At 44.5% G+C, this 14,560-nt stretch overlaps 1 protein-coding gene across 1 annotated transcript; it reads right to left on the bottom strand.

Annotated features, from left to right (window-relative positions):
* Nucleotides 1-925: 925 nt before the first annotated feature.
* Nucleotides 926-4,296, bottom strand: LOC124167107. The gene is made up of 3 exons (XM_046544901.1): nucleotides 4,238-4,296; nucleotides 2,829-3,843; nucleotides 926-1,276 (listed from the first exon to the last, which is right to left on the bottom strand). Exons 1-3 carry the CDS (start codon nucleotides 4,294-4,296, stop codon nucleotides 926-928), a joined length of 1,425 nt encoding a protein of 474 aa, XP_046400857.1.
* Nucleotides 4,297-14,560: the final 10,264 nt, after the last annotated feature.

The raw sequence follows: 14,560 nt of genomic DNA, 5'->3' as shown, positions 1-14,560 counted from the left end.
TTTAGATTCACGATTAAGAAACTTCATAGAACGACGTGGCATCAGTCACTTGGCGGAGGTCCGTGGTAATATCTAATTTTTCGCTGCCTTTATGTAAAGAAATGGGCTGAAAGCAGGCTCCGTCATTTTGTTAAATATCTACGCTTATTGACGAAGACAAATCTTTAAAACCCTACAAATGGAAGAAAAAGAAGTATCAATTAAAGTTAATTAACATTTTTGTCGGTATAACTATTCATGAAACCACTGCACGAGGATAAAGTGGGCAATTTTCTGAAAAATTGAGGGTGGTCGTTTTTCGCTAAATTTGTTCAAATTTTACCTCCCATATATTGTTAACCTGAAAACACAGGAAAAAAAATAATCTGAAAATTTATGCACAATTTATTTGAGAATATGCATGCGAAGTTTGAACTTCCTACCTCAAAACAATGGATTTTGAGGTTTTGGCCAGCTTTTTTCGATTCTAGCCCACTTTGCGTTTGGACAATTTCCTATACATTACGCGGCATGCACCCGTATGTCTCTCTTTAAATACTTACGGTGTAGGATAGGTACTTTCGTACGCTCGCGGAGGTGATAGTAACACGCAGGCACGATTTACTATATTTTTATTTGGTCGGTTAAACTGTACAGATAGGCAAGCGCTTCGATGTGGCATCGACGGGCGTAACATGCGGCGTCGGTGACTCGGCCAGACTGCCTGCCTGCACAACTCCTTCACGAGCAACTCCCTCGGGAACTTGCGCGCATCGCTTCGCCGTTGTTTTCCGGGGAGTTCCATGGACGTCCGCAGAGGGCGCGCGGTGCGCCGTTGCGAGTCGGAACATCTCCGTTATATTGCCGTGTAATCGCCACATCACCCCCCTTCCAGCATTCAAACCTGCGTAGATGAATAAACGAGAGAAAAAAAAATACGAAAAATTTATGTTATGTAATCCGCCAGGTGCGCTGGAAAACGCACGCGCCGTCCAGATCTGGTGGTCCTCGGCGCGGGAGGCGGTGGTGGCTGGTCCGCGGCATCGCGTCGTACAGGGGCGGGCCTGGGCTGAATCATGCGGTCCTCTGTTGACGGTCGGGGTGTCCGACCGGCGGCCTCGGGTCGTCCGCGGGCAGGCTCCGGAAGAACGAAGAGATCGCTGTCCTCGATCGTCGCGTCGGCTCCGCTTTCCGCATCCTTGTTGACAACGAACGCTGGCTTGAGGCGATTGATGGCCACCCAAACGTCGCGCCCCCTTATGCGGACAAGGTAGTCTTTCTCCCGACGTTGCAAAACCTGAAAAGGACCGTCATAGGGAGGAAGCAGCGACTTGTGCGCGCCGTCGCTCCTCACGAAGACGCTAGGAGAGGAAGGGAGATCTTTAACCCTTTAGCTGCGGGAGCGTCAAAATTTTTCTGCCACTGTGTGCGGGACATGAACGGGGAAGATATTTTTCCGTCGACCCCGGGCGTGTGTCTAGCAGGTAGTGGACCCTCATAATCCGGGACTATCCACCCTACCCCCTGACGACAGACCATGAATACAATTGAGCCCTTTCAAAGAATAACAATTGGAATTGAAATATTTGATCGTTACTTTTTCTAAATTGAATGTAAATGAATTTTTTCCTCAAATTTGGACAGCATGACATTTTTATGAGCGATTTGATATCAAACAGTAAAAAAATCCATTGATTTTTAACCATATTTCTCAATATTTCAACCATACTTCAGCCGATTTGAACTTTGGGGAGCATTTGGAACGTATGTTTGGATGCGGTAGGTAAAGGTAATGGATAATAAAGGTTATAATAGGCATTCTCATGAAGGTGGTCCGATATTACACCAGATGAGGAGCTGTCGAACTGGAAAATCGGAGGAGTAAAATCATCGGTCCTGGACCAAGAAGATGATGCGGATTCAATGTCTTTAGCCAAATTGAATGGACCACCATCGCCGGAATCATTTGCATCATCCTCATCCGTCTCAGTATCCCTGGTAGACACAGACACATCGGAAAAATTCCCGTCCTCACTCTCACAATCAGAGTCGAATAAAATATTGAGAACTTCATCCTGGAGAGAAACCTTTCTCCTTTTTGGCCGAGATGGCAAATTTTCACTATCCATAGTGAAAATAAATGAAGAGATTCACAATATGTAGTCACTCGAGTAGGTACTTGATTAGGAGCAAACGTACACCACCGAAACTCTGGAAAAACTGAGAAAAGATCAATAGAGCATGTGGAAAAGACAGGATATTCGAAGGGAAACCCATTCGGTGGGAAATCCAGAACGAGATTATAATACTCAAAGGAAAGAAATGTCCATGGTAATTACGCAGGTGCGACTGACCCACCACCGAAAGTATAACCAATGCTTTCAAATAAGTTTCCCCGGCTAATGGACAATGACAAGATTAAAAAATTCCTAGGATTAAGTAAGTAATATAAGGATTATTTGTAAGCATAATGTAAGGATTCATTGGAATTGTTTTCTTCGTGAATGTGCCGCGGAGAGCTGGGAGCTCTCTCCCTCGGTGAAGGGATAATCTGGGTAGCGCTCCCCGTGGTGAGGGTATCCAGTCCTCGAAAGACGCCTTTGTGCTCTCTGCCACTAGGTTGGGCCGAGTTCAAGCAACCGCGGAAAGGACGGCAATAAAATCCTAAGGAAAGTCTGCCAGTGGTAAGAAAATCTGGTCAAACGTAGAAAAACGTTTTTCCCGCACTCACCATGCAGAACGTTTAAAAACGTTCCCGCAGCCTAAGGGTTAAAAATAAATATTTTCTTGCTCCCGTGCTGGGTGGCTGGCGTTGGACTGATCCTCCGGATGTGGACTCGAAGCTGAACCAAAAATTCCGTCTGATCCTCCATGGTAGTGTGTGGGGACGGGCACAGAAACTCCCCAGGGAGTCTCAGCGGCTCGCCGAAGACCATTTCGGCTGCAGTGCAGGCGATGTCGTCCTTCCAACGGGCGCGGATTCCGAGGAGGATGCCGGGTAGAACGTCGACCCAGCTGAGGGTGCTGTGGCAACGGATGGCTGCCTTCAATTGCCTGTGAAAGCGTTCCACCATTCCGTTGGCCGCCGGGTTGTACGCTGCAGTACGGAAATGGGTGGCGCCGCACAAGCGCGACAGCTGATTAAACAACCGGCTCTCAAACTGCCGCCCCTGGTCCGTAGTTATGCGGGACGGAGTTCCGTAGCGGGCGATCCACCCCAGGAAGAAGGCTCTGGCCACAGTTTCGGCGGTGATGTCCTGCAGTGGAATGGCCTCCGGCCACCGCGTAAAGCGGTCGATTACTGTTAGGCAGTATTTATAACCTCGGGAAAAGGGGAGGGGGCCCACAATTTGCAGGTGTATATGTTCAAAACAGGACCCAGGAACACTGAATTTTCCGACTGGTGACGTCACGTGACGCGTCACCTTTGAACGCTGGCATGCAACACACTCACGCGCCCAATTGCGGCAGTCTTTTTTTAGCGATGGCCACACAAAGCGTTCCGATACGAGCTTGGCCGATGCCTTAATGCCGGGATGGCTGAGGGAGTGGAGTGATTCAAACACCTGTCTCCGCAAATCACTCGGCACGAACGGGCGTGCAGTAGAGGTTGAAATGTCGCAATACACTTCCATTCCGGTATCGGGGAGAGATATTTTCCGAAACACAAGGGAGGAGTTATTGTAGTCTATGAGGGCTTTCAACTCGGGATCATCCTCCTGAGCAGAAGCGAGGGTAGAATGGGGCACCGCGGCGGAGACTTCCTCCACCCGCGACAAGGCGTCCGCGACGACGTTTTCAGCCCCGGCCACATGACGAATGTCCGTCGTGAACTGAGAAATAAATTCTAAATAGCGGAACTGCCTGGGGGTGCACTTGTCACTCTTTTGACGGAAGGCTTAAACTAATGGCTTATGGTCCGTCAACACTGTAAATGGTCTGCCCTCGACCATATGCCGAAAGTGGCGGATAGCTCTGTAAATAGCCATTAACTCACGGTCGTAAGCGCTGTATTTTTTTCAGCGGAGAAAAGCTTAGATGAGAAGAACCCCAATGACTGCCACCCACCACCAAGGCGTTGTTGAAGGACGGCGCCGATGGCGACGTCGGAGGCGTCAGATACAATGGCGAGGGGTGCAGTGGGATCCGGGAAAGCTAAAACAGCTGCTTGTGAAAGGCTACGAAGTCCACTTATGAACTTTTAGCTGGGAACGAAAGTGTCATCCCGACGTATGGAGCGCTGGAATTATGTATGAACCTTGGCCTCCGGCGGGACTTCAATTGGCGCTTTGTGGTGGCGGACGTGTCCAAACCCATCATTGGTGCGGATTTTCTCCGTTTTTACGGACTGCTAGTGGACATGAGGAACCAACGCCTCATCGACGGCACCACCCACCTTAAAGCGAGCGGTAAAGCCGTGCGGGAACCGTTCCCACACGTAAAAGCGGTAAGCAGCGACAACAAATTTCACCGCATTCTCGCTTGTTTCCCGGACATTACGCGCCCAGCTGGTGCCCCTAGAGACCCCCTGTATTCTACCGTGCACTACATTCGCACCACAGCCGGACCACCCACTTCTTGCCGACCGCGAAGACTCGCACCGGATCATCAGCGCGTCGCTAAGCGGGTGTTTGATGACATGTTGCGCGCTGGTACGGCGCGCCCGTCCGAGAGTTGTTGGTCATCCCCCCTCCACCTAGTCCCGAAGAAGGGGGATGAGTGGAGGCCCTGCGGTGATTATCGGGCTCTCAACGCCCGGACGATACCTGACCAATATCCAGTTCCGCATATTGCAGACTTTGCCCACAACCTCCGCGGAAACCGCGTGTTTTCCACCGTTGACCTTGTGCGCGTGTACAACCAGATCCCCATCAACCCAGATGACATCCCGAAAATAGCCATCACAACACCTTTCGGCTTGTTCGAATTCCCATACATCACGTTTGGACTACGAAATGCCGCTCAGACATTCCAACGCTTCATGGACGAGGTCCTCCGGGGGTTAGAGTTTTGCTTCGTTTACATCGACGACATCCTGGTTGCATCGGAATCCGCAGAGGAGCACGAAGATCACCTCCGCCAGCTATGCGCCCGATTGTGTAAGTACGGGATAGTCATCAACCCCTCTAAGTGCGTCTTTGGGCAGCCGGAGGTGGATTTCCTCGGTTATCGTGTGTCTGGCAGTGGTTACACGCCTTTACCGGAAAAGGTGGACGCGATAACGGGTTTTGGCTTGCCAGAAACGGTGGAACATTTAAGAAAGTTTCTGGGCATGGTGAACTTTTACCGCCGTTTCATACCAGGCGCGGCTAAATTTCAGGCGCCTTTAAGTGAAGTGCTTCGCGGGGGGGCTAAGGGGAAGGACCGCATTTCGTGGACACCGGAGTTACGGAAAGCGTTTGACGCCTGCAAAGACAGTTTAGCAAATGCAGCCCTCCTCGCACACCCGGACGTGACTCTACCATTAGCCCTTTTCACGGATGCCTCGGATTTTGCAATTGGAGCAGCCCTCCAACAGAAGACCCATTTAGGTTGGCAACATTTAGCATTCTTTTCCCGTAAGCTGACCAAGCCGCAACAAAATTATAGCCCTTACGACCGGGAGCTCTTGGCCATTTACGAATCTGTGCGCCATTTCCGGCACATGGTCGAAGGCCGCGAATTCAGTGTATTCACTGACCACAAGCCCCTCATTTTTGCCTTTCGGCAGAAGAATGATAAAACATCGCCAAGACAGTGCCGTCATCTGACGTACATCGCTCAATTCACAGTAGACGTACGCCATTTAGCTGGAAAGGACAATTTAGTGGCCGACACCCTCTCTTGGATCGAGGAAATCGCCGCCGTCAGTCACGATGAACTCGCTGTAGCGCAGGAGGGTGACAGCGAACTCGCCAAGCTGCTCCGCTCAAATTCCTCCTCGCTCGTCCTGCGACAAGTATTACTCCCGCACAGTGAAGTGGCCCTGTACTGTGACGTTTCTACTTCGAAAGCCCGCCCCTTTGTGCCTTCCCAGTTACGCCGACGAGTCTTCCTCTCCCTTCACGGCCTGTCCCATCCGGATGGAAAGGCGTCCTCGCGCCTGGTCGGGTCCCGTTACGTGTGGCCCTTCATGAGGAAGGATTGCATTTCTTGGGCAAGAGAGTGCCTCCCCTGTCAGCGCGCGAAGATAACACGCCATGTGCAGTCCCCTATTGGTACATTTCCAACACCCTCCCACCGCTTCGAGCACGTCCACATGGACATTGTGGGGCCATTACCGCACACCCGGGGCTGTAGGTTCTGCCTCACGGTCATCGACCGTTACACCCGTTGGCCGGAAGCCATCCCCATAGCAAACACCACGGCGGAGACGGTGGCCCAAGCCTTCTTTCGCGAGTGGATCTCTCGTTTTGGCGTCCCACAGCGCATTACCACTGACCAGGGTCGCCGATTCGAGAGCCAGCTCTTCCAACAACTGGCAGATCTCTCCGGAGCCGTTCACCTGCGGACGACCGCTTACCACCCGGCCTCAAATGGTTTCGTGGAACGCCTCCATCGACAGCTGAAAGCCGCCATCCGCAGTCATGAGACTGAGGGTTGGGTGGATATTCTTCCGACCATCCTCCTCGGCCTCCGCTCCGCCTGGAAGGAGGACCTGCAGACCACATCAGCAGAGTTGGTATATGGAGAGCCGCTTCGCCTACCAGGAGATTTCCTTTCCCCCACCGAGAGCCACACCACAGACGACCAAACCAACTATGTGGTCCAGCTGCGGCAGCATATGCAAAGCCTTCGTCCCCAACCTGTTTCGTGCCATGGAGCACGATCAACATTTGTATTTAAATCCTTGTTCTCTTCTCCCTTTGTTTTTGTTAGGTGTGATCTCACACGCGGAGCCTTACAGCAGCCATATGAGGGCCCCTTTGAAGTCCTTCGGAGGCATGACAAATTTTTCACCCTGAGGATCCGTGGGCGAGAGGCCAATGTTTCAATTGACCGCCTTAAGCTCGCTTTCATCGCCTCTGATGACCCAACAGTGGCCACACCAGCTACACCAGCAAGTACTATCCTGCGGCCGCCACGACCTGAGACACCATTGATACCTCCACAGGGGGTCATAGCGTCAGGGGGACCATAGAGGGAACCCCTCAGAGTGCCCACAGCACCCGAAAAGGAAGGGCAGACGACCCGATCGGGAAGAAGAGTGCACTTTCCTGAGCACCTCCGGGATTTTTTGCCTTAAATTGTCTCTCTAAGTAGGTTAATTTTGTTTGCATTTAAATTTTCTTTTTTTTTCTCTTTCTTTTGTCATGCCAGATTGCCTCTGTCACTAGGAAGGGGGTGATGTGGCGCCCCTGTGCGAGTCTCCAGCAAGTAATTTAAGGGCTCGCCGATAGAGGGATGAGGAGCGCCACGCCAGGGGCGCGAGAAAGTACAGTTTCAGGAGAGAGAGGACTGGAGATAAGGACTTACGCGCGTGGGCTAAGTGTCAGTGGTTCATAACTAACAGTGTCACAGTGTATTGTAAATATATTTTCTTTCCTTGGAGCCAATAAACTCCCTTTACATTAATCCGTGTTCGGAATATGTTTACACCTTAATCCCCCGTACATCGGGCTTACAAGTATGATCAAATTCATCAAAATGCAAGCAAAAATTAACGTGTAGTTCAGTCTCAGCTACTAAAACTTACCCATATCAGGCGCTAAAGTATTTGAAAAATTATTTGGAATGAGTAAAAGTCTCTAGGTCACTGCAGTAAATGTATCAACCTATTAAAAATATGAAAGTCCTGCCACATCACCAGCATAAACACTTGTAAAATAAAACACGTTATCTCTTAGATCACACCTCCGATTTTATACTTACTTTGCATGAAGTCACCACCACAAGAAAATTTAAAGAGGCCGGAAAGAAAAAACCCACAGAAATACAATACATATATTATGTATTTTCTATTGTCAGCCACAATAATATTTCCAATTTTCTCTTCTATCCCGCATCTAATTTAGCGAAACAATTACTCTTATTCTCTTTCGAATAGAAAAATATTTAAAAGAGGACTGGTCGATACATAAAAACTATCTTCAATACTTTCTCCGATGAACGTCCATTATCACAGCATCAACTTGCACAATTCAAATCCACATCCACAAATATGTCACTTCTGCCACAATGTCTGTCTTCTTGGCGACAGGTAACACCCATACAAAAAAATCTGTGCTGTGGCTGTACTAAAGCTGCACTGTAACTGTCTAAAAGGGCTGTACTGTGACTCTACTTAGACTGCACTTGAATTGAAACATCGTAGTACAGTTTCAGCACGGTCAGAGTGCAGTTGCCATAGCACAGTCACAGTGGAGTTGTCATAGCACAGTCACAGTGGAGTTGTCATAGCACAGTCACAGTACAGTTGCCTTAGCACAGTCATAGTGCAGTTGTCATAGCACAGCCACAGTGCAGCTGCCATAGCACAGTTTTTACTGTAATACTCTTTCCATGAATCAATAATTGACAGTCTTGATGTGGCTATTGCATTCCCTGTATATCTTATTGAAAACAAGAAGCAGAATTAAATCAAGATAGGCCAATTAGCAGAGATATATAGTTCCCTTTTTAGATGTTTGAAGATTGGTTGCCTGATCCAATCAGAAAACCGCAAAGAGATAACAGTGGCCAAAACGACTACACTCATTTGAATGTTGACTAGTCTAAGGAAAGATAAACCATATTCCTAACAGACACTCACTGAATTTGGTACGTTCCATTTCCTTAATATGAACAAAGTTTATGGTACTAAAAATATTGCTATCAAAGCACTTAGGTGCTATGAGAACAATTGATAAATCCTATTCTGCACATCAACGGGCACTCAACATAAAAACCACCAAAATTTACTTCAGTGCTATTTGTCTAGTTGCCACAAATATGCCCACCTCGGTAGTTTTTGTTTATGAAGTTTCAGTACTAACGCCGTGGAGCACAATAAATGACAATAAGATATGAAAATAAAAGAAATTTATTAAATACAAATATACTCATGATTATAAACATAAAAATGAAAGTCTTGTTAAGGCATGGCCGCTAAATTCATTTGCCTCTTTGGCTTCCTTCCTGAAATTAAAAGGAAAACACATTACATACTGATATCTAATAAAGTGTTACGTCAAAATTTGACTGTTTAAGTTTGTCTGAATTTAATTTTAGAGAAGTTGAGTACTTACACCCAGCAGCAGAGTATAAATAAAGATATGTCTTTTTTCAACTCTCTCGTGCTTCGCAAGGAGTAGATTGCGAGTCGTCGGAATCAATCGTGGAAAGTTGATTCATCGCGAACCACACGGATTTCAGCAAAATCGACGATATCACTTCACCCGTAAGAAAAATTCCCGGCTAAGTAGCTAATTTTGATGTAATTGAAGTAAAGTTCACTTCTTCACGTTCTTAGCGTCGATCTTACATCGACGCATCCATCGTACAGCGTAGAATTCAGAGGATGAGAGCACGTAAACAAGTAATGTTACCACCGGTTCAACACTAATGCTGTCTAACAAAGATGGCTGAGTATCGGCGGAAGTTGTTCTTTTGACCATGGCCAACTCTAATACAGGCCGGAACATGCAATTTGGCGACAGCGCTTTACGTGACGTCAGGGGTCCTACTTGCCTGGGGTCCGGTGGATCGGCCTCTCAGCTGTTGACGTTGTGTGATGTAAATACGGATGGACGTCCGTTCACCCTCCCTAAAGTTAAGATAAAAACTACGGTAGGGTTGAGTTATTCGAGTGGTTGTATTTCATATTATAACAGCTGTTTATTAAAAGTAATCGTGAGAACTAATAACAAGGCAAGGGATACGAGATTATGCACGGAAATATATTTAAGTACCGCGATCGACGACCCAGAAATTCAGACCAAGAAGGAAATACCGCTTAACCCATTGGTTGTTTATATAGAATAGCACCCTATAAAATTTATTGACTTAGAAATAAAGAGCGGCTTTAAAATAAACATCATTTCACCTCCCTGAATAACCTAATAAATTAACATGTTAAAAAGAAATGCGTTATTTTATAGCACCTTTCGCCACGGTATTTCAGGAGAGAAAAAAATGTATGACGTTTAACAACATTTATTTAAAATAAAAATCGGATATATACATTTTCCGGTAAACATTTCATATTGAAGAGGTCAAACAACATATCAAACAACCTCACAATGTCACAAGGCATGGCCATCAAAGCATAAATATTACTCCAGAAAGTGGAATAAACAAAAGCTGCCACAGGTTCTTAATTTCAATTTCAGCCGGAAACAACCTCCATAGATCGTGCCATTTGAAGTTCACCGATGAACCGTCACCAGCAACAGCTATCAGTTTCACAGGCACCACATTATCTGATGGAAAAATTTGATGAAAAAAACATGATTAGTACAAATGTAAGGGCTAATTAGAAAACTTCATGTGATATAACAAAAAAACTAGTCTTAACATTCTATGTATTAGACAAAAATGTGTAAAAAATATGAAGCCATAAGGAAGATAAATATATTGTCAATCTAATATTTCTAAACACCAAGACCAGTATAATGAAATAATAATGACTTCCGAATTGGAGAAATGTCTCAACAAATAACATTATACTACCGTATAACTCAATACTGATTAAAATCAAATCGAATTTTACAAACGAAAGGAAATTATTGAATTAATCTCGATAATGGTAGCCACACCAGGTTCTTAATAATTGATTATAAGACCAAATTTTCAAAGTTCACTCTAAAGGAAGTTTTAGCTGCAGAGAAAATTATTATGTTGTTCTAAATACCACATATATACATAATTTCACTCAGTACTCATGGATTTTCCAATATACCTACTGTATTGGAAGGCGGCTAGACGTCAATTTACTAAGTCTTTTCAATATGAGAACTTGTATCGTCATTTCCTCAGTAGTTCTTTCATGTTCTCACTAATTCATACAATATTCGTTCATTTCATCTCCAAGAAATAATTCATATTTAATTATTTCCACAGATTTTCATGCTTCACTGATCACAATAAGGAGTTTTACCTGCAATACAAAGATGGATTAGTTCAAAAATACCACGCATATATGATATCACTCAGTACCCTTGGATTTTCAACATACCTAGAGTATAGTACGGCAGATAAATATCAATTAAGGTACCCTTATCGATACGAGAACAAATATTGACATTTCAACAATGTTCTTTCATGTTCCACTGATTCATAAAATATTTGTTGATCTCATTTCCAAGATCTTATCTACTTATGTTCACAGGTTTTCATAGATCACTGATCACAACAAGAAGTTTTACCTGGAAGGGAAAGATGAATTAGTTCAAAATACCACTTATATATTCCATATCACTTAGTAGCAATTGATTTTCCAATGTACCTTCAGTATTAGAAGGCGGCCAGATGTCAAATTAGCATGTCTTTCGGAAATAAAGATATATATTGTCATTTCATCAGCAGTCTTTTCATGTTCCACTGATTCATACAATATTTCCTGATTTCATTTCTTAGAAGTACAACTCATCTACTTATGTTCACAGATTTTCATGGTTCACTGATCACAATAAGAAGTTTTAAGAAGAGGAGAGGGCCTGAAACACTGTGGGAGTAGCACCAGGGGACAACTTTAGGCGATCTTACTCTTAACTTTTCACTCCACCGTTCTTATTCATGTAAGTTACTCGGTGTAGGATATCCCGCTCAGCAAAATGCTTGACGCAAACTGTTGCGCTTGAAGAAAGATTCCAATCCTTCCGAGGGATATTCTTCAGCCACTTCTGTCTACTGCGTTCATCTTTGGTGAACTGGAACACAGTCACATACCCCTTGTTTTTGGTGGATAGGTAGTTGCTTCTGCAATATGCACACAACAACGCTTGGGCCCCTTTAATGAAAACAATGGAAAGTTGCATTAATAAAGATAGTTTCGCTGATCACAGAAAAAAAGCAGTGCATTCATGATAGGTTTGGAAAATATGAATAACATCAGTACCTGGAGACATATATTAACAGAGTAAACGAGAAGCCATTCGTCGTTCAATAATATACGACGTTATTATAAACACAACTACACATAGTTATTCATAAGGCACACCAAATATAGCAATCACTGTTAACCCGAGAATAATAAAATTGTAAAAACAACGCAGCATTTATATCCCGACAAATACGCCTCGTTTCATTTGTGTACTCTCAAGGTTACTTCGTGGCCGGCCGCCAACAGACGCTATGCTTTGGATGAAATACTGTTGAATATCCACTCACAACTCACTGAGAATATCTTTAAACTATTTTACTTACCGTAAGGCAAAACAAAGTATAGAAAAATAATTCTTGTTCCCCCTTTTAAACCAGTATTGTTGCACTCTCAATTCCCCACCATTTATGGCCGGCCGGCATGTGACCGCGACACTTTTGAAGTAATAAACGTGATTTTCCTCCTTCAGCTCCCAAAAATTATCTTAAAACTATTGTACGTACCTTTAGTCAATATGATATCCACAAAAGAAGTCCAGTTCTGCCTTTTTAACAAGAGATTTAATGCTACTTCGGTTACACGGATACTCTTCACGCATAAGTCGCCATGCTCTCAAACAAACACGATAGGACCCCGGCACAGCGTTGCCAAAATTCCATGTTCCGGCCTGTTTAAAGTTGGCCATGTTTTGACCCAAGGTTCTTAGAGTAAAGGTTGCCTCATTCGCGACTCGGGCTCCCATTGGCTTGACGTCACTGTAGACCCAACTTCCAGCGCCATTTCAAATTCTAGCCTTTCCGCGTGCCTAACTATTTACCGCAGCGAGTTCTTGAAGTTACCCTCTATATAACACTATAAGCCGAATTTTAAATTGAAGGCCGATTTATGAAAATAATGATGATAAGATTTAAAAAAAGATAAATTCGTGTGTTCAGACGCCATAATTTCCTGATGAAGTGATGAAATGGGAAGGTGTGCGAGTTAATTCCGTGTCCACACTTCCTTCCTGTAACTCTCAAAACACTGTTTTCCTTGCTACTCCCGCAATATAATTTAAACTTAGATATAATGGCTGGGAGGAAAATACGCAAAAACCAAATTAGTTGCTTCAAGAAATTACAGTTCTGCCACTTTTTAAATAGAAATTATGCTCGTTTTCATTCCTCGCCGGGCTTTGAAAATACAGACTGTCCCAAGGGTCGTGTGTCATTTTTGACCTGTAATTTAAGTAACTTTGCATCGAGCAATGTTCATGAAAATTGGCATATGTACTTATGGGAAAAGGTCCTAAGTTTTGTTGAGTGTAAGCAAAATTTTACAATTTTGACCTTTTGACCGCACAATGTGGGTCCAAACCAAAAATTTCAATTTGCCTTATGGGGTTTCAATGTTAAAAAAATCGAGATAGAAAAAAGTCTGAATTTCATTGACCAAGATGACTATTCTCAGGTTTTCGGACACGAGAAACCCGAAAATAATACTTTTATTCGCGAAAATTCAACTGTTGACCCAGTAAGGTCACCGTCAAGGTCATAAAGGTGGCAAAAAGAATAGTATACCAACAAAGGTGTCGATCCATGGGTTTTATAGGGTGCCCAAGTCATTGGCAAAGTCCAAAAACCCTTATTATTCACTAATTGACCTCCGAGGGTCACAATGGGGGTCAAAGGTCATAGAGTTAAACGTCGGGCCATCATGACAACCAACGTGTCAAACCATGGGTTTTGAAGGGTGCCAAAGTCGGTTAGGCAGTTCATAGATCCGTAGTGTTGATTTTTTGACCTCTGAGTGTCACAATAGGGGTCAAAGGTCATCGGGTTAAACGTCGGGAAATCATGATAACCAGCGTGTCAAACCATAGGTTTTGAAGGGTGCCAAAGTCGGTTAAGCAGTTCCTAAATCCGTATTGTTGATTTTTTGACCTCCGAAAGTCATAATGGGGTCAAAGGCCATAGAGAAAATATGCAACGCGCTTACCATCCCTTCCTTCCGAAATTTTTCCATTTCCTCGCAGTCTTTTCCAACAGGCCCCCCGTGCTCTCTTTCTTAAACGCCGCAGTTGATTATTTATTTCTCTAAATATTCTTTTGATTTGTCGCCAAAAGTGTAAGACAAAACTCCGTTTAAAAAGATATTGGCTATGTCCAAAACCTTAAGGTAAAAAATAAAAGCAATGGATGAATCCAGCTTTTATTTTGATTGTATCAAGCAATGTGATAAAAATTTGACGATTTAAGAGAAATATCATAAAACGACAACATTAATAGGATAATAAACCTAAATGTGAACATGGAGTTTTCATTGTGCTAGTCAACCATCCAATTGCAGATATGGTTTCGATTGCCATGCTCTTCTTCTTTTGAAGCTCCTGCACCATTACACTTTCTAGGTCTTCCAGTTTAGAATTTTTAAATTCGTTATAACCCACACCTGGAATTTTCCAGTACACGCTGCGCGGACAATAGTGCGCGGACACAGAGTCGGGCAAAAGGATGTCTAGGGAAATAAATAATTAACAACGGCGTGAAACTAAGAGGGCAAGGGAGTCTTGTCAGAAATGACAGTGGATATATGTAGTAC

The sequence above is a fragment of the Ischnura elegans genome, chromosome 10 (genome assembly GCF_921293095.1).
Source record: "Ischnura elegans chromosome 10, ioIscEleg1.1, whole genome shotgun sequence".
Lineage (NCBI taxonomy): Eukaryota > Metazoa > Arthropoda > Insecta > Odonata > Coenagrionidae > Ischnura > Ischnura elegans.
Note: the sequence above shows the minus strand (reverse complement) of the source record. Positions and strands in the feature narration are given on the sequence as shown.